Here is a 24,020-nt window from a genome sequence, read left to right on the forward strand (position 1 = left end):
CCATTTTTAATAAGAGATTATCCTGAGAGCTGGCCTAACTTTTCTTGTTGGTGTCAGCATTATGTGTTCAATGCTAATTGATACCTATGCAGGTAACACATGTTTACTGAGTAGCTACAATAAGCCAAACACTGTCCCAGGCACTGAGGCTGAAACTTTATATAATGATCCCTTCATGGAGTCAGCAAGTGAGTGGGATCAGACAATCCTTGGCTTGCTGTTCTTTCCAAGACACAAAATAACTTTAATTATGCACTGCTGGGCAGAAAACCAAAGTAAAGAATGTGGTTCTAAGTAATGGAAAAGTAAGGATTATTTGCATTTGTTGGTTAGAGGTGATCAAGTTTTCAGGTTCTTTGTTTATCAATTCTATTGTCTGACTAGCTGTCTACAGCTGACATCTTAGAAACTGAGCAATATAGATTAATGTTTTGTAGAGTTTTGAGCCATCAGATACTGTAAGGAAAGTTTTAGAGTTGATTATAAGAACCAGATGATCAAAAGACCTAAGACACATGGCCACTCTGGAAGAGCAGAATTTCCCTTCTGTTCTGAACTCCTAAATCAGAGAACCAAAAGAAATACAAATGACTTTTGCAGTCCTGGGCATCTGAGATTAAGAATGAATTATTTTATAGTCTGTTAATGCCAACCTGGGGCATAAGGCATTCAGACTTCTGCATCAATGAGGGATGACTCTGATGGTGCATCAGCAATAACAGACTTAGCAAATGGGCAGCTTAGTGATTTGTGGTAAACAAAATTTTGCTTTCTTCAAAAAATTATCTATTGTTAAACCAGCGGGAATCCAAAGACTTTAGCGTCATCCCTGGGCTGTGGATTGGACATACCATTCCACCTCCTGGCATTGAGGGGTCTTTTAGCACCTAACTGGAAAATAGCTCCATCTCCAACACAGTTCCAAACTATCAACGAGGCTCTGCATGTGGAATTTCCCTTCATTTCTAAACTTGCCGGACTATATCCATTCAATAACAAAGGATGCTTGTATTGTTCTATAACTACTATAAACATCTGCTTATCCAGCCTCTCAGATGTTCTCCTTCAACAAGAAAAATAAAAATGAACCCACTGGCAAAGTCTCAAATAGAATGAATAAACTAATGACAAGTCTTATGTTTTAAAAAGCTCAACTTTTGTCTTAGTGAAATTGGTAGATGGTCATTGTTCCCCTACAAATGAAGATGCCATTTGTTTCTTTGACTTTGATAGAAGGATTTATTTGGAACGCATTGTTCATTGTTGATATCAAATAGAATTGTGTTTTGTTTTGTTTTTAGGACCCCAGAATAATCAGAGAAAGAAAAAACATTAATCAAAGGGGTTCTGAATGGCTCTGCATTCTCTCTTTACATTTATGTTTTTCATGTGACAAAGGAAACTAAGGATACACAATAGCTCCAAGTTGGCAGGCTCTATTGAGAGGTATGCTAGCTCAGTCTACGTAAGGACATAAGTTTTCAAACTAGCGGAAAGAATAAGATAGATCTGAGTTTGAATCCTGACTCCAAACTCTCACTCCATCATTTAATATCTTGGTCAAATGATTTGACCTCCCTGGGTATAATTTAATGGAAATCATTTCCTTCCTTCTCGGACTGTTGAAAGGGTTAAATGAGATTTAGCATGTTGAAGGCCCTCAAATGGATGCCACTTCTCCTTCCTCCCCCCTTTCACTTCTCCTTGTAGTCACATTTATGAGATGACATCACAGTTCCCTCAGTGACATAGCTACTAGGTCTCAAGAGTTTCCAGATTTCTGCTGATTTAAGAATCCAACTGCACTGATATCATTTACGCAAATGCTAGCTAGGGAACTGATGCCACAACAAAGATAAGTCATTTCAGAACACTTTTTAAGTCTGATCTTGACTTAGAAAGAACTGGATTTTCAACACTGATGGAAGAGAATGGGGGGAGAGACTGCCGGGGACTCAGGAACTCCTGATATAATGCTCTCATGGCATCCACAGTTTTTTGTAGAGAAGGTCCAGGACTCCCCTACGTGACATTAAATAAGGATTAGCAGCTTGGACTTTGAAATCCAACAAAACAGAATTTGAATCCCGATTGCCACTCACTAGCTGAGTAGCCTCTCAAGCATCTCTTTTCTGTCGTAGTTCTTGTGAAGGTTAAATAAGGCAACGTATATACATAAAGTATTTAGGAAATAGATTTGGCATACAGTAACTGCTCAATAAAAGTCTGTTATAATATCTTGGTGTGTGTCTGTCTTCCACTCACTTTCTCTCTTTCTTCTCCCTTCCTCTGTCCTGGCCTACACTCACCTTTAAGCCATTTGCTGAGCACTGAAGAGCCTTCCGGCAATTATCATGCTAAACAGAGGTGTTTCTTGTACATTTATTATGTTCTCACTACTACCGAAATGCCTACATCCTCCCCTTACACACCCCACTCAACATTAATTCATCCTTTGATCATTATTTTGTGAAGCCTCTCTTCACATACTTGAAAGAAACTATAATTATTGCTCAGTCATATGAAACCTCACTTCATAACTAAATAAATAGTTGTTGATTGATCATGAAGGTAAGCACTTAATAAATACACTTTATCAAAATGCTGTCTAATTTCATACCATTATTTCAAAAATCTGTCTAATTTCACACTATTATTTCTAAGTTTCATATCCTATAGAAATAATTTATCTCAGTAAATTTGGTTAAATAAAGCTAAAAGCGTCTCCATCGAAAATATGAATATTAATAATGATGATCTGAATATTCATCATGGAATGTGAAGTTGCCCTATTGCCATGGAGTGGAAGTTAAGAAAACACTACCTTGATAAATGACTTAACATTTACCAAATGTCCTTTCAATGCACAGGCCTCTGTTGATAAATTTTAGCTTCATAATTTTATTGAGAAAGCTTTACATTTCTTTTTCCCCACAAAAATCTCTAGATTCTTCATACTCTTGGAGAGGCAGGTATGTCTCTGCAATAATATATATGTAATTGGCTCCCTTGTATTAGCAATATATCACAGAGACATTCAAATTTACATTTTACATTTACACATATAAAAATGTGTTTACATTGTGTACAAGGTCACTATCAGTTTCCTGAGTTAACTGGTACCTATCCTGATATAACTACTAAAAAATCCATAAAAAAAGCATAAAGCCTGTCTGATGACTCAAGTTCAATATACCTTAAAGCATGTTCCATTTTATTAAAATTCGCATATATTTTTCTTACAGGGGAATTATTCTGCATTATAGCATGTGTTTTGTTACAAACTTGGAGTTCACTGATGAATAGTGATGGAGTTGCAAATCAAGTCAACTTAATTAGCTCTGCAGGATTTTAGGAAGCTTTTTTCCCTTCTGTGAGCATAAGCCCAGAGTTTAGCGTAGGGCCCTAAGCTGGGTTCCTGGCACCTCAGGCTCTCTCTATGGGGAAGTGGGGTCTTCCCATGGAGAGGGATCCTACCTGAGGCCCTCGCCTTCTGGAGAGTGCTGCCTGCAGTATTCCAGAGTATACGTCTCAGTGGCCTCTGTGTTGGCAGGTCGCCATCGGATGGTGGCCGTGTTCCAACACACGGTACAGTCCTCAGCACGGATCACAGGGGTGGAGGGTGCTGTGGACAGAGAACCAAGTCAACTGCAGAGTAATCGAAGCCAGTGCTGCTTCCATGGTAACTTGGGAAGACTACTTGAACATGATTTCATTTTCATTTTTGATTAAAAAGTATATTCTGGGTTAAAAACCCAACAGGTACAAAAATTTATGTAGTGAAAGTCTCCCTCCCACCCCTGCCTTCCAAATTGCCCAGTTTCCCCCCAACTCCAAACAGCTTCCAACATTAGTTTCCTATAAACCCTACATATACAAGCAAATAAAAACAAGATTCTTAGCCCCTCCCTTCATACAAAGGTTAGCCATGATCTTGTCTTCCCAAAGTGCTCAATAAATATTTGTTTTAAAAGGCCAGAAGAAAACATAAAATGGTGGGAGTAAGTCATTTTTCCCCCCCGAGGTAGTTAAAATTATTTTAAAGGTAATGTGAACTTGGCTTATGCTATAACTGCTTCAACGCCCTGTGAAAAGACTACATCTTAAGAATGTGTTCCCAGCTACCACTATCACTGAAAAACCTTTTGGAGTTTTTCATATGATGAAGTCTGAGCTTCTTACGTTAGCAAACATGAACTCTATATATTAGCCTTTCTCACCTCATGTCTTTCTTCTCTTTTTTTAAGTCGAAGAAATAATTCCAAATTTCTTTTTATGTCCTTAGTGCTCTATACTCTTTCTTATCTTGATGCCTCTGCTCATAGGATTTCTTCAAATAAAATAGACTCCTTTAACAATTTATTTCCTACTAATCCTTTAAAGGATTTCATTCAGGCATCAGTTCTAGAAAGCCTTTCCTGATTCTGCCCCTGACCCAGGCTGTCTCAGGTACCCCTCTGGGGGGCTCTCATAATACCCTGTGCATAACTAGATCATGATCTTACCACAAATTTTTTATGATCATGTTTTCTACCTTCCTCACTTGACTATGAGCTTCTTAAGAACAGAAACCCAGTCTTACTCATCATTGCATATCCAGCACTGTATAACACCCAGCACACAATACGTGATTTATAAATGCGTATTAGTTGATCTTAAAAGTCTGTGAAGAATTTAGTATTGCCTCCTAACACCCTCTTAACATCTCCTTACCTGTTCTAAAAATTGCCCTTTCACTGGGCAGGCTACATCCGGTGAAGTTCACAGCCATTACCCATACTTGATAGCATCGGTCAGGTTCTAAATCTTCAAAAATGCAGTAGCTTTCTTTCACTGTCAGTCTGTATTCTTCTACCAAGTCTAGCATAAAACACAATAAACTTTGAGGTTTCTTCCAAAGTTAACTGAAAGTTATAGTTACTGAAAAAACTGGTCTACTTTTTTCAGTGGAAACCAAAATTGATAAACATACAGCTATCATTATGATAGCTAGCACTTCAGAATACACAAGAAAGCAATAGCATTCTGAAAAGAGATAATGAGAATGACATAGTATTACTTGTGAATACTTATCAGAAAACAATAGCGTATTAGTAAGATTCTGAGCTTCATATATAACAAGTAACTTATTTTAATAGCAAATACTAAAATTACACAGTTTATGTTAGCTTAAATCTCAATAATATATTCTCAAGATATTTTCTATGAAGAAATGCCAATATTTCAGAAGAATATATAGTAAAATAAGGAAAACCTAATGTTTTCTAAACTTATGATGACATAAAACATCTTTACAGATTCATTAACCATTTTATTATTAAGTATGACTTTCAAAGTTTCAAATCCTGGTTCCTTCTCATGAATTCTAGAATTCTTTCACCTAGGGATGTCCACAATTTATATAAATACTTAAATAACTTTTATAGGTCATAAACTATTCTAAGAAGTAACTTGTTCAATTAAGATGGTTCATAAAATTCTTATGTTATTTTACTTTCAATATTTTAGTAGTAAATATTACTCAATACCATTCTTAACATCTGCCCCATCGGGCCAATCTGATTATTCTTAGTGAAATTTTCTCTCCTTAAAAAGAACAATTTTCTTTTTTAAATTAGCTTATGGTGATTTCTGTTATCCTCCCTATTACTCCTGAATGTCACATTTTCAAAACTCCTCCAGTTAAGAAACCCAGATTGTTTCCTTTTAAAGGAAATTTAGGAGCTTTTCAACTCAGCAGATTTCTTAATTGCATCTCTCTTTCCCAATGAGCTTGCTTTCTGGATACAAAGCTTGATTTAAATAATGCCATAAGGACTTATACACTGAAAAAAACATTTCCCCCAATAGCCTCTAAACTGTGACTGCAGTTTTCAATGGAATCATCCCTTCAGGCTAAGTTCTGTTACCCAGGACTTTTTTAAACAATGCACACAATGTATGTTACTGGAGACCTACGTCACACAACACAGTATCACAGTATACATCATCAGATTAATTAACTGGCATTAGCAGAGTTCAAGGCATTGAATGAATGAGACACAGGACAGGTAAGTGTTTAGGAGAGGGTGTGTGTGTGGGCAGGGGGTAGGGGGAGGGAGGGGGCGGGAATTGCTTTTAAAAAGTACTCCAACCAATAAACAGTTGCTAAGAGAAATCTTGGAGAGCCAAGAAGCTTCATGATGTAACTGGATATACAGGGAGATGAAGTGTAGTACAGTAGAACCCTCCATTATCCCAGGAGAACACATTCTAAGACCCCCAGTGGATGCCTGAAATCACAGATAATACCAAACTCTATATACGATGTTTTTCTTATACATGAAAATGTGTGATAAAGTCTGATTTATAAATTGGGCACAGTAAGAGATTAACAATAACTAATAATAAAATATGACAATTATAACCTTACACTATAATAAAAGTTATGTGAATGTAATGTGGTCTCCCTCTCTCTCCCTCCCTTCCTCTCTCCCTCTCCCTCTCCCTCCCCCTCCCCTTCCCCCCCCCCTCCCCATCTCTCTGTATCTCTCTGCATCTTACTGCAGTACACTCACCTTTCTCCTTAAAGGAATCACTGCATGGCTTCTCTTTGGCATATCCTAATTGCCAGCATCACTACTCTTGTGTTTTGTTGCCATTATTAAGTAAAATAAGAGTTACTTGAACACAAGCACTGTGATACTGGGACAGTCAATCTGATAACTGAGACGGCAGCTGTTACATGGACATGCTGGACAAAACAATGATTCGCATTCTGGGTAGGGTGGAGCAAAACAGTGCAAGATTTCACCACGCTACTCCGAACGGTGTGCAATTCAAACATATGAATTGTTTATTTCTAGAATTTTCCATTTAATATTTTAAACTGAGGTTCACTATGAGTTACTGAAACCTCAAAAAGTGAAACCTCCCATAAGGGGGAATGACTGCATAACAAAACCAACACAGAGTCAAGCAAACAAAAATGTAAGCTTTGCAGCCTAAAAGATCTTTGTTTGAATCATGCCCTTGCCATGTATAAGCTATACCTCACAACAGTGTTCTCACTTATAAATGAGGATAACAGCATGTATCTTGTTGTGCTGTGACAGCTACATAATAATAGATGCCCAATAAAATAGGAGTTCTTATGGACAAACTTAGCCATCTTTATACTATACCTATGGTTGCTTTTCTTACTTTTTTTCTAATTTAAGTAAGAATCACATAACATTTCAAAAGATTTAAAGATTTAAATATTAATAACAGTGAAATATACTATAATTAATTCCTTATTACAAATTGGGCTCCTGTGACATGTCGACCCTGTCACATGCTCAACTGGTTTCTAAAATATATCAGTCTATCTTCGACACAAAATGCCAGCACTCTCAGCTCTGACTCATTAGGAAGTACAACCCCAAACTGCCTGGCTTCTAGGTCTTTTTAGATATACTACTGAACAGAGAGATATCTACAGAGACTCAACTGTAAAACTATCATCCACTCACCCTACTAAACACTTTTACTTCTATCTGTGCATTAATTTGGGACACCAGAAAACTCCACCATAAGTAAGCCTATGCCGTAAGAAGTCTAAACTCTGAATTAAACTTTATAGTTTGCTAATAGCTTATATCACAGGCGGATCTGAGAAAATGCCAACCATGACATCCAAAGCTGCATTTGCATTTTAATTATTGTGGTAGACACTGTTCAATAAAGCTCATTTCTCTTCTACAAAGTGGCACACGTTACACTTGTATTTTAGACTTTAGTACTGACTGAAATTTTGTTTTCCCCAAACTCTGGTGTGTTACCTCGTTTCTGAAAATGAGAATCACCTAATTGTTTCTGTTATCCTAAGAGCTCAAAGTCAAATTTGAATCTCAATTACAATATCCATGTTGCCTATTGTGATATTTATGCATTTTTGTTTTTCTTGATCCTAATTTCCAAATTTTGCTTTTATGTTATTTCGTACATGGTTGTTGGTTTGTTGTTGTTTTTATAAGTGGCTAGGAATGCTTTGTGGAAAGTGTCATAATGAGTATATGTTTAAATACTTCACATTGAGATGCAGAAATGTAGACATGAACCCATATTTGTGTTAGCAATCCTACCATTTAATTCTTGGTCATCTTGTGGCTCCTCCATGCAGTACACCTGGAATGAGTCAATGACATCTTCCTTGTTCATGCTCCAGTAGACTGCAATTGTTGTGCTAGTGGCAGAATTTGGTTCCTGAGGTTCTAACCTAGGAGGCTGTGGAACTGGAATATAAGTAAGATTTATTATAACTAACGCTGCTTTTGTTGATTTTTGCAAAAGGCACTTATTGAAAAAGTTCACACAACACATGGAGTAAAACTGGCAGGGTTCCCTTGTTCCCAACACACCCCCTCCCCCAACCCCAAGGATATTCCTTGGAGGCAACCACTGTTATAGTCAAGTATTATTTTCCTCCAAGGTGTTTTTCTATGCGTTTGTATATATGCATGTATAACACATAGAAATTAACAAATATGGATACCCAAACTAGATCGCTTGATAATATTCTTCTATAGTCCTATGTTTAGAGAAATTAAGTTATAGAGGGTAGAGGATGCATCAAATGATTTGGTTTTCCTTCAAAACAAAAACTTGACTGTGCTTTGATAGATAAACAATGCTATATCCTTCTACATTAATACAGAGTATATATTCCCGATGGAGAAAAAATGAAAGCTTTTTAGCTATAGTTGCTGTATCATCAAAGCTAAAAAAAAGATTTGCATGAATAAAATACCGAAATACACTTTCTGAAACTACTATCCCACTTTCTCTTTCCAACATTATTATACCCACAAGTTTAAAAAAATTAAACAAAATGTAAAAATTACATATGGGAAAAAAGTATCCTATTAACTAATTCAAATATAAGGTTTAGATATCTAGTATAATCTTATTGTTCTGATTTTTAAAGACGACAATATTCTCAAGTGTTTTACTAGAGATTTTAAAAGTCTATAATTATGCAAACTGAACATTAATGGTATATATAACACTATAGATCAAGCTCCTGGGAAATTCTCTTCCAAAATGTTTGAGATACAAAAGCATTGAGCATATTTTATGAATTAGAAGAAAAGTTTATTCCCATAGTTGAAAAGGTATCGTGCTTTCAAATTAATTTTTGTGATTTTTTTTTCCAATCAACAATTTCCTGAGAGATAAGCTTACTGAAATAATATGGGCCAAATTTTATGAGATTACTTTATTAAACATCAACACTGAATGAAAAGAAAACAAGGTTAGTTTGACAAGAAGTTAATAATGAGAAAAAATAAGTGGGTCTAAGGAATGGAACAAAAAGACAATTTGAAAAGATTCAATAAAGAGCTAAAGAGCTAAAGAAATACACAGGTATGAAAAATGAGAAGTAAGATAAGAAAATGATCAAGTTCATGGGCTTTAGAGCAGAGAGGCTGGCCTAAGGTTAAATGCCAGATCATCCATTTATTAGCTGTGTCATCTTAGCCTCAGTTTCTTCATCTTTAAATTGGGAAAACAACAATAACAATAATACCATTTCCTCCTAGCGTTGTTGTAAGAAGCAAGATAATGTATATGAAGTGCTTAGCAAACTTCCTGACACATAACCGGTACCAAATCAGAAGGCAAATGGCCTTGGCAAGAACACAGAAAAGGGTAGGGAGAAAGCAAGAAGCCCCTTAAGATGGGGGTTGAACTATGAATCTACCATCTGGCAAGTCACAAAGGAACTATAGAGTTAAGGCATGCTGAGCAGGCTGAATGATAAGGCAGGAAGCCTGCTTGTCAGAGTATCTCCCATCTCCCCAAGGACTGATAATGATTCAGAGATCCTCATGCTATCTTTGACTTCGCTGTTTGTCTTCGCAGCAGGAAATCAGTGTCACATTCTAAAGGAGTCCATCCAGATAAATGAAGTGCAGTAAATTTTCATGTTGCCCAGCAGAATGCTTCAACTATTGTCAATTATCTTCGAAACGGCACTGGAGAACTCCTTGAGGCATGAACAACGAAAATGCTCCCCTTTTCTTTCTATGAATTATACATTAAGCGATATCTACTTTTTAAAAATGTTAACAACTTTTCAAAAACATCTCTTTCAGGTAGCTTAATTAACTTAAAAACTGCTAATTGACCCTCCCTCCCATCACTAAATATTAACAAAGAAGTAGTTGCGGAGAATTAGCAAAGCATGTAGGCTAGAAATAATTGTGTACTTGATGTGCTCTTTCCCCCCAAAACGTTAAAGTCAGAACATCTTTTTTCAAAAACAGGAAGCACTCTTACTTTTTAAAGTATTCTAAAATTAAAATGGGAATATTTCATAGATGTAATCTAATAATAATGGCTAGATTTACAATTCCTGTGATGATGAACATTAGAGACCTAGATTTTATATGTTAGCAACTCTGTTTACATTTCTGTAGTAATAAACTTAAATAGGAGTAATGCCAAAAATGACAAAATGGGATTTTAGGGCTTCTCCGCCAGAGGCTAAGAAATTAGGCATAGGAATCACTTCCATGGATTCCCTGTGCCTGATGAAATGTGCCCATAATTGCCATCACACTCAGTGAGCTAAGCATTAGATCAACTTGAATTTCAGAATCTGTGGCCAGATACAGATTCCCATTCTATCTGGCTTTCAAAAAAGTCCCCAGGAAAGCAGCACTATTTGCATAGCTAAAAGATGGAAGGAACCCAAGTGTACATCGATGGGTGAATAGATAAACAAAATGCAGTATAGACTTAGAATGGAATACTATTCAGCCTTAAAAAGGCAAAAAAAAATCTGACACATCCTACAATATGGATGAACACTGAGGACATTATGCTAAGTGAAATAAGCCAGTCGCAAAAGACAAATACTGTATGATTTTACTTATATGAGTTTCATAGAGTAGTTAAATTCATAGAGACAGAAAGTATAATGGTGATTGCCGGGAGTTGGGGGAAGCGGGGTAGGTATGAATGGGGAGTTATTATTTAATAGGTATAGAGTTTCAGGTTTGCAAGAGGACAAGAATTCTGGAGATGGATGGTAGTGACGGCTGTACAACAGTGTGAATATACTTAATATACCACTGAACTGTATACTTTAAAATGGTTAAAATGGTAAATTTTATGTTCTGCATATTTTACCACAATTGTTTTTCAAAGCTCCCAGGGGCCAGAGTCACTGAAGCCTTAGTTGTTACTAATCTACGGTTCTCTCTCCTTTAACAGCAATTCACTCCACCTCTTTGGTGCAGAGCAGTGGTTCAAGTGCAAAGACTCTGAAGCCAAATTCCCCCACTACCCATACCCCAAATAGCAGTGTATCTAGGGCAATACAAGAGACATCTTTCTGTTCTCTCTATTTCCTGGCCTGTCAAATGGACATAACAATAAAACCTAACTCCTGGGGTTGTTGTGAGATTAGATGATAGTATATGCTTAACAGTCTCCATAAAGCCAGGCATCATGTAAGTGTGGGATAAACATTAGTGAAAAATACACAATCTTTTCTTATCATATCTGTTTAGTTTAGGGAGTAATAAGATTAACTTTCTAGGTACCAGGTGGAAACTTTACAGCTGAGAGGCGTCATTTGTCACAAAATGAACAAAAACTATTTAGCAACAAATCAACACCCTGGCCCCCAATTCTGTGAATCAGACACACAACCCACAGCATTTCTCTCTCAGGAATCAATTTCTCAAAAATGGCTTGGAACTACTGAGACTACCACAGCTATTATTTCTCAGTGAATCATCAACAATGACAATTTCACTCTGTGACCTCCAAAATATATAAAATATCCTCTCATTGTCCATCAGGTATTCAAACAAATATCCTTCTAAATAAACAACAGCATATAATGAATACCTTAAAAGCAAAAGGTCTACACTGTTCATCACAATGTCTTAGTTTGCAATCACTGCTCTACTTAAATGCCTCTGAAAGACATTATAAGAAAACACCCTTTTGTTTTGAGACATTTCTAAAGAAAACCTGTTAAGATAAATGACTGAATTTTTCACTTTATATAGAGTTGATGGGGGTTTTGGTCTTTTTAACCCATTTCCTGTTTAGAAATAAAAGTACAACTTGCTGCCAGCGTTAATTTAATTTTACATAAACATGCTCTTTGAGGCTGAAACAAATCTGACTGGTTTTCAGTGTGAAAACAGAAACTGTTCTTGGAGTTATTTCTAAACAGAACTTGACTCTCACCCTAAGGTAACAGAAATGTATATGATGACTAGTATTTAATCATTTTTTTTCATTTGGTAAATTTCAAAGCACGGAACACCACAAAGCGGAACATCACAAACCACAAACTCCACAAAGTGGAACATTCCGCCGAAAATATCGTATTTCTCTCCGGGTCTCCTTGAGATCCTTGTGGTGGTTGTGCAAGCAGCAAACTTTGCAGGAACCAGCTGGATTCTGTTTTCCCGATGTTAGCGGTGTGCTCCTGGGGAGATGTCTTCCAGGCAAGCAAAGAGGTGAGACATCATCAGAGCACCGATGACCTCGAAGATGTTGCTGCCCTGGCTTGTGATGCTTTTCCAGCATTCTTTCAATCAATGTCAGTCTAAAGTTTACATGGCTGATCGTGTGCTCAGGATTGTCCTTCTTAAACAGGATGTAGAACTTCAGCACTATAATGTTTAGAAGGTGGCAAAGGAACTTCCTATACCAACACTTGTGCCTTTTGCACTCAGTTGGATAGGAAGTGAGCATCTGATCAGCCAGGTCCACTGCTCCTGAATTCTCGTTATAAGCCACAATGACACATGGCTTCTTAGTTTTCTTTCCATTTCTGTTGTCTATTTAAATCAAAGTATCATTATGGAATGTTGACAAAACTGTCACCTCCTTGTCACACCAATTCAGTGCTATAACTTCACCACAGAACCTGGCTATAGCCATCCCCTTTGCAATCCTTTCTTTCAGATCATTTAACATCTGTTTTCAATTCAAACAAGCTGTCCCAACTGTATCAGTCCTATTTTGATGTAATTCTCTGAAAAGCATGGGAGATGTGTGGCAAACTGTGGGGGTAAAGTTAGGACTGTAACCCACAAGTTACCTCGGGGTAAACGCCGCACCCGCAAGCACCACCATAGAGTATTCTGGGGGCAAATAGGAAATGAGTTAAAGACACAATAGCCTTTTACTAGTTACTAAACCAAAATTCTTCCTACAGAAGTGAAAATTAATCGTCAATTCTAAAATAGCAACTGTCTTTAAGTTGGTTTTGAAAGAATGTAGTATCTTTTAAGGAGGGCATCTGAGCACATTTTACAGTTAAGTGAAACTTGGTAACTTGACTGAAACATGGCAGCTTTGAGAAATCTAAATAAGTTTCATTGTCTTGTTTGTTAAAATAGCACATTAAAAAAATATTTTGAAGAGCCGGCAAGATGCTTCTGACAGCTGAGTGGGAGGCTCCTGGAGACAGAGCATGATGCTGAGCTGTGAGTTCTCTAAGCTAATCTGTTTAGTTTGGGGGGGGGGGGGGAGGAAAAAGGCCTCAATTGAAGAGGGGAAAACCACTTATAAGGAAAAATCTGTTCAACACATATGAAAATATTTGATTTATTTTTCCTTCTCTACATGGCTGCTGGTGTGAAGCAAATAATCTCTAGAAAAGAGAGATAGAAACTAATTTGACAAAGGAAAATAAGAGGAGACCTTTTGGTTCCATTGCCACACCGCCCACCTCCTCAGTATCCCAGCACAGTCTTAAGCCTCTAAATGGAAAAGAAGTTTATAACTGAAATGGTATGGTAGTCTCATGCTTTATTTCAGAATCTAGCTTTAATTTTGTACAACTAAGATTTCTCTTACATTCAAAAACCCTATGAAACAAGAAAGGAAAACTGCCAAATTTCATCAAGGTAATATAGTACAATTCCTACCAGCCACTTGTTTCAACATCTGGCCACTTCTCGTCGAGCTGTCATCATAATGTTCAAAAAGTGAAAATGCAGCAGGCATTTTCTCTAACGAAGCAGTGCTCTCCATTGCAGAAAGCAACCTATCAGGGGGAAATATTTCATGTGAGTCAAGAAAGTATTAACGTACAGAATGAAAACTAAATATAATGGTTCAAAATAAAGTTGTTGTTGGTGGTGGTGGTTTTGTGAGACATTGTATCCAAAAAGGGTTTAAACTGTTTAGAAGCCTAGGAATATATGTCTAAACTCTTAATTATTCTTAGGATTCTTTGGTGCAACTGATAATGTTAGAAATTCCATTCCTACATCAAGTCTGAATACATTACATCAAATCTTAATTTTTGCACCTATAAAGTTGGTCCTAAAAATTACTGCATTTTAATGGTTGTTTTTATTTAGTTCCTGAAGATATAAAGGTTCAAAGCCCATCTGGAAATTCACACATTGCATGATGTCCTTGCTGTTTTCAACTTTCACTACCATGCTTCAAGTCATTTAACCTTTCAAAAATGAAACGTTCACCTATGATATGCCAGGCACTGTTCTTGGTAGCAAGGATACAGCAGTGAAGGATAAAGTGCATCCACAACCAACCACAGTTTATAAATTAATAGCTTTTATAGACTTAAGACTATCTAAGGAGGGATGCCAACAAACACTAACTCTTAGCATTTGTATGCAGGTGAAATCTGGACCTAAAAACAAACAAATAAACAAACAACAACAAAAACCAGGTGGATTCTGAAGAGGGAGAAGGAGAGATTGCAAAAGCATTTATCTACAGCACGAGGAGGCTTAATTTTGGTTAGGAGCTCTCTGTGAATCTCCCTCACAGAGGACTGAAATGATCTTCCAGCTATTAAGCATCTGTGAGGAACTCCATTGCTTCAGGATCATGGACTTTTTGGTCTGGGCCGCACAGAGTCACCTCTAAGTCTCTGCACTTGCCGTTGGAACGTTCTTCTCCTAGATACTTGTATGGGTCCTTCCTCACTTAATTTAGAACTCTTTTCAAATGTCAGCTCCTCAGAGAGGCCAGCCCTGAACATACTAATCATAGTGGTGCCTATCTCCCCTATCCCTTACCTTGTTGCATTTTACTTCTTCAAACTTGACACTATTTGTTTTTATCTATCTACTTCACCAGAATATATAATCTACATTCAGGAGAGGACTTTGTTTTGTTCACTACTGCATTGTAATGTGTTACCTAGCACATAGTAGGCATTTAATAAATATGTTTTGAATGAATAAGAGGACAAAGTTTCATTTGGATGAGAACATCAAGATCTCAGGTCTGGTAAAATTTTTTTAACCAATGTGAGGGAAAAAGATTATGAAATATAAGTAAAACATTTAAGGAGTGCCCACTATGCTTACTAGTATTAGAAATAATAAAATTTACTTATCATTTGCTTTAGGGGAGATGGTTCCAGTAGGGGCTTTGAAGAGGAGGTGACAATGGGGCTGAGTCTTAAAGGATGAGGAGGAGATTTTTAGGCAGAAACGGGGTAAGGAGGTTGGAGATAGAGCGGCATGGATAAAGGTCTAGAGCTCAGAAAAAGTACGGCACATTCAAGGGCCAGAGGTGACACTGGGCTATCTTAAAAATTAGGAAATGGAGACAGAGAAGAAATAGAAAGGTGGTTTGTGACTTGACTGTGAAGAGCCCTCTATATCCATCTATGTTCCATTTTATATTTTCAGGTAGAGAGAGTCACAGAAGTTTTTATGCAAGGGAAATTTAGAAAAATGCCCCAGCAAAGCCTGAGAAAGGATCAGAGAGAGCAGACCAGAGAAAGAGTGAGGTCAGCTGGAAGGACCCCACAATGCTCCAGGTGATGGAAGACAACACAAGTCTAAATTAAGACTTTGGGGTTGCAAAGGGTGAAAATGATAGACTCATAGTTAACAAACAGTAGGAACTAGTACATATACTAAGCCCTCTGAATACACGGCATTGACTAGAGGACTTTCTGTAGTATAAAAACTCTGTTGTAGATACCATAAGTAAAATGTTCTAGATATCCCTTATGCACTGACCTGTTCAATTTTAACATCAATATATGAAAGGGCAATTGGACATCTTTTTATGAACAATGGTTGTGACATTCTTTTTCATTATGTTAACATAAAAGAGCACAACAGAGAAAAAGAATGCATCCTCTTGACAGAATAGCAATTTCTAAGCAAATGTGTTTTTCAAAATATGCAAATTTTGAGTCTAAATATGCTTGACAGCATTCCTTAATTTAAGCATTTACAGTGTTGAGAATAATCATTTACTATACAAACACTGCCTTTAGAGATATAATATAAAAGCAGAATAAGCAACAAGGTAAAAAAGAAATCTAGATAATTAGCACTTCTCATGAAAAGGAATACCAGTAATATTGAGACTTTGAGGTAGAAGTTGTCTTGAGAACATGAAAGCCTTCTTAGTGAAACAGGCAAGTTTCATCACATGTGTGCATGTTTAACAGGGTTTTTTTTTTTTTAATCATATTTCTTCACCAAATCCCAAATTATGTTGTCTTTTTTCTTTACTGGTTATCCCAAGTGTAACCTCCTTTAGGTTACATGCAACTTTAGCAAAGATTAATTCATTGTCCATTGGATGATGAAATAAAAATTAATTAAAATGACACACAGATGAACAAGTTCAAGCACAAGACTAAAGAAATGGTGTTTAGAGTTAAATAGGTGTCAATTCATATTAGCAAGTTAATATTATAATGTTTAGAAAAGTAAAAATGTGTCATAGCATTTTTAAGGTAAAAGCACTTGCAAATTTTCATTCACCAAATTTTCCTTGCAATCAGTGAGTGGATGAAATATAAATAAGCAAATATGTATCTACACTGTCCACTGGATAAAGAATGGCACTATAAATTCATATACTTTTGGATAGAAATAAATATCAATAATATGTAGAAGAAAAGCATAATTTTTAAAAAACAAAGGACACTGGGAACAAGGCCTAGGTATCAGTTTCCAGATGCCTAGCGTGCCCCAGGCTCCCGCATGTGGACTGGTGAACGTGCAGATGCCTTGCGCACGGGGCTACTCATGCAGTGGATCTGGGCTGAGGTTCCGCAAGCTTCAGTTTCACAAACTGCACAGCTAGTTTAGGCACAGACAGTTTTGGAAACCACTGGGCCAAGGGACAGACAGATTGTTGTAAACCAGAAGTTCTCAGCCCTGGCTGTGTGCATTAAAATCACCTAGGAAGCTTTAAAAATGCCCAGGCTTCTCCCTAGACCAATTCAACCAGAATCTCTGGAGGTAAGATGCAGGCATCAGCATTTTTAAAAGCCCCCTGGGTAATTCTACTTGTAACAGAGTCACTGTTCTAAAACCATTTTTGAGTAATGCCAATATTAATATACAAATTGTTTTCTTAAAACTTAATGGCAATATTCCATTAACAGATTTTTTTAAAGGTAAATAAGATTCATCTGTGTAGTTTTCATTATCTAAAAAAATCAGGTTTCTAATCCTGACCCATTTTTCTATATTTTAATATATCACAAATACAAACTTCTAATTTTACTTTATGCTAGTTCACAATCTGACACTGAAGTAAACTGAAGGTAATATTTACAATTTTAGAAATTTACATTAAAGGGAGTAAAAAAGATTAAAACGTTAGGCTCAACCAGTAGGAAAGACCTCAGGTGTTGCTATGGAACAAAAGAGAAAGTGTGTCAGATCAGTACAAGCATTTTAATATCAGAAGCTCCAGAAGAGAAACAGAGATCCGATGGTATATGTTTTTATAGACAACATTTCCGAATCTCTTGAGTGCTTTTCCTTTTCAAAGAATGAAGAATTTCTCTTAGATTGAGTGTTAAAAACAACAGCAAAAACAAACACATCAATAGAGGAAGACTGATTTAGGTTAGCTGATCAGAAAGAGAAGATAAAATGCATGCTTATCTTTTGAAGAGAACATGAGAGAACATTCCATTAAGATTACGTTGTCATAAAATTACACAAGGCAGATATAAATGATTCTTTCAAACACTCATATTTAATTAATAAGTCTAAATATCTACAAAATGTTCTGTGTACAGTGACAGGAAAGATGGTCCAGAATAGGTTGAAAATACAGACTACATCTTAAGGAATCAGTTAAAAACCTTCATTACGATAATTGTTATTTAACTAAAGCACATGCAATTTTCTTTCAAAGCTGTCATTTAGCTTTTAAAAGCACTGTGTCTAAAAATGAAAATCCAGTGGCTCACTAAATGTATTTGTTGTTTTAATTGGCAGCTCATTTTCTATAAAGCATCAAAATATTAAAAAATAAAGCATACAGTCATGCTATTCTCAGGCGCCACTACATTGTGCCATGTTTTATATACCTTTCATTGATTTCCTCAAACGACTTATGAGAGAGAGAGAGAGAGAGAGAGAGAGAGAGAGAGAGAGAGAGAGAGAGAAATTAACGACAAAAAGAAAAACGACCTAGAATGTTACAGTTATGCATGTCCTAAAATCATTACTTCCCAGCTTCCCCTCAGGCTGTTTCTCTTTGGTGACTTCAGCTGGGGCAGCAAGAAATTAGTGCCCCAGAAATTAGAAGAGTGGATGTCTGGGCAGGGATGGAGGGGGCTTTAATTTCCAAATCTGCTGTAACTCTATCTCATCAGCAAGGCCAGCAATGAGTTGCTTATGCTTTGCCTCTCTCTATTCACTAACAAATGGCTTCCAGAATAGAATTCTCTGAAAACAACAAAAATGATTTAAATGTGTTCAATGTGGGATATATACCAAAAATGTAATCAGTAGTTATCTCTGAGTGATACCTTCTCTGTGCTTTTCTGTGTTTTCCAAATTTCCTAAAAAGGATGTATGTTGCTTTTATAAGCAGAAAAAAAAATGCTTTCTTGTTTACGATTTGCTCTCCTAGAGAGAAAAAAATATTCTTATCAAACAAATGTAAGGTTCTTTGGGAACACAAAGCATTTTATTAATGTTACACTTCACAAGAGGTGCCTAATTTAAAAATATTAAAGCTGTGCCTTAATTAAACCTAAAGCAACTGAATGATTTTCACTCTCCTTTGAGGATGCCATGTCCACCTCACCTAAATTTGCCCTGTCTGGAGGTGCCCCCAAAGGCAAATCAAAAGGCTAACATTGCCCCAATTTGCCCTGCTCTGTCTCCAAACTTTACTAGAAGGCTAGGAAGCTTTGAAAGCGAGGTCTGCACTCATCACAACATGGTGCTTTCCTCCAGTTTGACAATTAGGTTTGAGACTGCCTCGAGGAAAAACCTCTATTGCTACTGGATAATCCTGGCTCCATGGAGAACCAGTATCTTACTGAATGTTCTAGGAAATTAGGGGAGCAAAGGGATGCCTCTGTGGTGCAATTTGAGGAGCACCCAAGGGAATCTTGGTCTATAAGCTACTTATTTGAATTAAGAAATCTGATCCCCAGGAAGACCCTTATAAAAACATCAACACATTGCTGGAGAGAAGTATCATATTATGTCATTCTTTTGCATGCTGAAAGTGTACCAAAATGTTACACTCTGCCACTAGGTGAAACTCAGCAGAAATGGTCCCAATGAGAGGTCACTTCAGACTAGGGAGCAGTGAAGAGGACAGGCCCAGGGGCCCGTATGATGATGCCAGGCACTGGGAGATCGAGCTGGCCCCCAAAGAGAGCATGGCATAAATAAGGTTTTCAGTTCGTTTTTCTTTCCTCTTAGAAGGTGACCAATCCATTGTGACAGAACAGACAGATGATGCTGTGGCCTGATTTTTATGTATCCTTCAGCTAGATCTGGGTTTTAAGGATTTGCTGGGCCTTTTCCATAGGCATCAGGCATGCCCTAATAATGTTTAAATATCAGAACTGTAGAAGCCCCACACAGAGATATATATGACCTTAAGGAATACTGAATGATAAGTTTTTAAAGGTAGACTTGGGCCAAAGTGGGTGCAAGTTATTTGGGCTTATTTTCATTGGTGCTTACGGTTAGGAAAACGGTCTCATCAAGCTCCTCTGCTTCTCTCACAATGGTCTCCAGGGTATCCTTGGCCGTGTCCATGCTCTGCAGAAAGTGGACCATCTGGTCATGCAGAAATTCCATTTTCTTTTTCTTTACTTCCTCAAAGCTCTGGGCTTTCTCATCATACTGTGCTAAAACTTTCTTCATCATTTCTTCATTCTGTTCTTCTAGTTTTTTCTCATTTTTACTACAATTTTCCTAAAACAAAACAAAAACAAAAACCTCTGAATGAAATAAGAAGTGCATATCTTTTTCCTTTCCTTTTCTTTTGTTTTTCTTTTTATAGAGAAACACTAGCCTTTTAAAGAATTGACCTCGGGCATCCTGATAAGAGAATCAGATTTGTTCACAGTCTAAATTTTCAACCCACCAATCCCCTGTCCCTTGACATAGTTAGCTTTGCAATAAAATTCACTGTAAGAGCATCCTCAAGAAAGATTATTTGATGAAACACACACAACAAAAGATATCTGTATGGAAGTCTAGCCCACCTGCCTTCCCACGTGATAAAGCTTGAAAATGATATTACGGTGAATGGAGACCCGTGGCCTTCAAGTAATGAAGAGGGGTTAGTGCTAAAATCATAGAGGCAGGTAGCAACCAGAATATTGGACAGGGTGCTACATTCATAAATGCTCTCCAGGGAGGGGTCAGCTTCCCAGGAGAAACTTTATTGCTCATCTAGACAAACCCAGATGCCTGGCTGTCATCACTAGAGGGTGATCATATAATTTACTGTCTAAAAGGGACATTTTGGGCAGGGAGGCACTAAAAGTAATTAGCAAGTGTTAATTTCATCTATGACTGGAGTTAAACAAAACTCTCACAAGCAAATTAGGATGTGGAGTTGCCCTAGTGATAAGGAAACTGTGCACCAGCTGCAGGGGCCCTCTGCCATTCCTGATTGACAAGTGGGGATGCCTCTATATACAGATGGAGCACTGCTTTGCCCTCTCTTCACTGCAGAGAGAGCAGAGGCCAGCAGTTACGAGGGCACGATCTCATCGAAGACATTAGCACCATGAGAGATACTCATTTGTCCTGGGCATAATAAGACTTTGGGCAGTGACATAGATCATTTCTGCAGAGCTAATCCAGTGAAAGGTAGGATGGTGGAGCAAGAACTCGGACCTGAATTCAAATCTTGTCTCTTAACTTACTATGACCTTGGGTAACATACTTAACTCTAAGTCTCATTTTCTTATCTATAAAATGGAAATAACAATAATACCTATCGCATATGGCTATTGTGAAGATTAAACTGGATAGGCATGTAAAGCATTTGCCTTATCATAGTAAGTGCCCAATAAATATGTATGTGTTTTTAAAGGGAAGTCATTTATCATTAGAAAGTAGTATCACAGATTACACAAAGATAAAAGACTTTAAGTACCTTCATATTTAATGAAACAAAAGCAACAATGGCAAACCACACATACACATACAAACCCCAATGCAGATCCTTTTAGCTCAGAATCGTTTACTCGTGAGGCTCGTGAACAAACCAAAGTAAAAGGGACATGGTAACTTACCTCGATGGTATTAAAAAAAGATTCTATCTCACTAACAAAAGCTTCAATCCTCAAGGACTTTTCTTGTAAATTTTCCAGAAATTCTGCTAATTGAACCTGAGGAAAAAAATTAAGATATCCTTAGTATATGACATTTGGGAAAAGAACTTCAAGCAGTGAGCTCCAATGTCCTTATAAGTTTAGTATGTTTGGTAGAGATTTATTATACCACTAACAAATCCATCTTTAAATTTTTCTGCTGCTTCATCCAAGTTGACTATAGATAATTCTGTATGATAAACAATTAGGGGGATTGTGAGTGAGAGCAATAGAAAGAAAATTTATTTTCTCATACAAGAGGAAGAATTTCTTGGTAAGTTAGTGAGTTCAAAGCGTATTTGCTTTAGTGGACTTTGAATTTGAATTATTTCTCCTTTGTAAGGTTTGATTTTTACATATTGTCTTTCTTCTAATAGCAGGCTTTTTGCTGAATTGGTCCAACCTATGTGAGTAGTCTCACATTTGCATCAATGGCGTCAGGTGACCCTGGAGCACCTGACCCTGAGACAGGATCAGAGTGTCACCGGGCCAGAAGTCCAGCATACCAAATGATGAAAACTATCGAGTAAAGAGACCTAACGTTTCTAATGATCCTCAAAGAGTTAAAAATACTCAAGAGTGACAACCAACTAGAAAATGGATGGGCGATGTGGGAAGATGGTGCCTACTTTAGCCAGAGTTATAGACATAGCTATCCTGTTAAATTTAACAAGTAACAACACAGAATAACAGAGCTTCGGCATCCTGATTCATACCCACATAATGATGGAGAAATTATACTGATGGCAGCCCCTTCAGGATCTGGCTTCTGCTTCCCTCTCTAGCCTCTGCCTCTTCTCCACAAGTTCCCAGGCTCCAGTCGCACAAGCCCCATCTTTCCTTGGATTCTTTCTCACTTATGTGCCTTTTCACATGGTGTTCTCTATCTATCTCTAGAATCTTCTCGCTGTCCTTGTTTGTTGAAGGAACCCTGTTTTATTTAAGGCTCACCCAAGCTTCACCTTTTCAAGACACCTCCCCTAACTCTCCCAGTCCCACTCCACCATTTCACTCACTCCCAAAAGGTTCATTTCTCGGAACACTGCCCCCAAAATGGGGTACTGATTTGAGGGAGCTACAAGTCCATCTTCCTTTTTGTTTTCATTCCCAACGATTAGCACAGTTCCTGACGTGGAATGGCAGGTCAATAAATATTGAGAAAGAAGGAAAGGAGAGAGTGAAGAAAGAAAACAAGTGACAGACAAGATAAGCCAGCACAATGGGGACTGAGTAGGGAGAGAAGCAAGGACCTGGATAATCCATAAAAGCAGCCATCAGTTCCTGAATAATTTACAAATGGCCTACTCACAAGATGCTACAGAATTCTCAAGCTATAACTTTTTAAATAGGTTTTTAATTTTAAAAAGTTGCCAACCAATTCTTCATCTTCACAATTGATTTAATAAAGTGAAGCAAACCTCTTTGGCTTTAGGTAACTAGTCTTCTACTTTCTCATACTGTTTGGAGACGATCAGAGACAAATTTTTAATGGTTTTAAAGCAGGAGACATCATATCTCCCTGAGATGGAACATCACTTGTAAAATTTTTAATCTTTTAGCAGAAAATGAAATAGGACATCTCTTGCAGAGTTAATCTTTTTAGTAAACCTAGTTAAGTTTTCTTCTCTCCTTTCTTTGGAATAAAAGGCCCTCTCCCTCAAATCCTGATAATTGCCCTGACACTGGTGACTCAGATCCTCTGGCTATTGATAAGGGTCATCAGCCCATTATTAAATAGAAATGGTGTTAAAGCCAGGCAGGGCTTAGAGTCTGAGAAGGGAGGGGACTTTAGCCAAAGGTCTTTTTTCTACTCTTTAAAAAATATATTAATCACGCCTGTTTCCCTTTACTCATTTAATAGGCAAATCAATAATAGAAATTCACAGATATATGATTTAAATAATAAGTTTGTATCTTTTTTTTCCTTGTCTAGGGACTGAGGTGGCACTTCAGCTGGAAACCGAAGACCCCACCCTGACTGAGGCAGAAAGGGAAAGAGCTCCACAAAACCCCTGTAGGCAGGGACTGCGGTGTTCTCAGCAGGAAGCAGATACAGAAGAAGAGACCTCTCATCCCTCAACATCTATACCAATAATAAGGGGGTTCACGGCTCTTAGTAAAGAGTTAGGCAGGAAAGTTAGTTAGGGGGTTTTAAGTCTGCCTACAAAGACAATGAGGTCATCCTATCCTAGAAGGGGTCTGCCCTAACCCGCCCACAATCAAGCAAGCCAGAAGGCATTTTTTAACTCACACAAAGAAATCAGTAGGCAGAGAATTAGGTACCGGTTTAAGCCAGTCACTCACACCTGCGCACCTGCACAATGAAGACCCCAATGACCTTAAATTCGCACTTGTGCAATGAAGACCCAATGACCACCCACCGACGCACCTGAGCCTCATTATACCATCATTATAATAT

At 37.4% G+C, this 24,020-nt stretch overlaps 1 protein-coding gene across 3 annotated transcripts in view; it reads right to left on the bottom strand.

The window, feature by feature from the left end:
• The window catches only part of CMYA5 (cardiomyopathy associated 5), an 89,236-nt gene that overhangs the window by 20,656 nt on the left and 44,560 nt on the right, over positions 1 to 24,020 (bottom strand). For 2 of the 3 annotated variants that reach the window (XM_036226306.1, XM_036226305.1), the window contains 7 exons: positions 21,524 to 21,619; positions 19,956 to 20,189; positions 18,335 to 18,357; positions 13,926 to 14,044; positions 8,106 to 8,255; positions 4,714 to 4,860; positions 3,478 to 3,625 (listed from right to left, as the gene is read on the bottom strand). In XM_036226306.1, the coding sequence (XP_036082199.1) occupies positions 3,478 to 3,625; positions 4,714 to 4,860; positions 8,106 to 8,255; positions 13,926 to 14,044; positions 18,335 to 18,357; positions 19,956 to 20,189; positions 21,524 to 21,619 (917 nt within the window). The remainder of the gene's footprint in view (positions 1 to 3,477; positions 3,626 to 4,713; positions 4,861 to 8,105; positions 8,256 to 13,925; positions 14,045 to 18,334; positions 18,358 to 19,955; positions 20,190 to 21,523; positions 21,620 to 24,020) is intronic. The other variant, XR_004952687.1, reaches the window with a different exon arrangement.

Source organism: Rousettus aegyptiacus, unplaced genomic scaffold, assembly GCF_014176215.1.
Source record: "Rousettus aegyptiacus isolate mRouAeg1 unplaced genomic scaffold, mRouAeg1.p scaffold_m13_p_8, whole genome shotgun sequence".
Taxonomy (NCBI): Eukaryota; Metazoa; Chordata; class Mammalia; order Chiroptera; family Pteropodidae; genus Rousettus; species Rousettus aegyptiacus.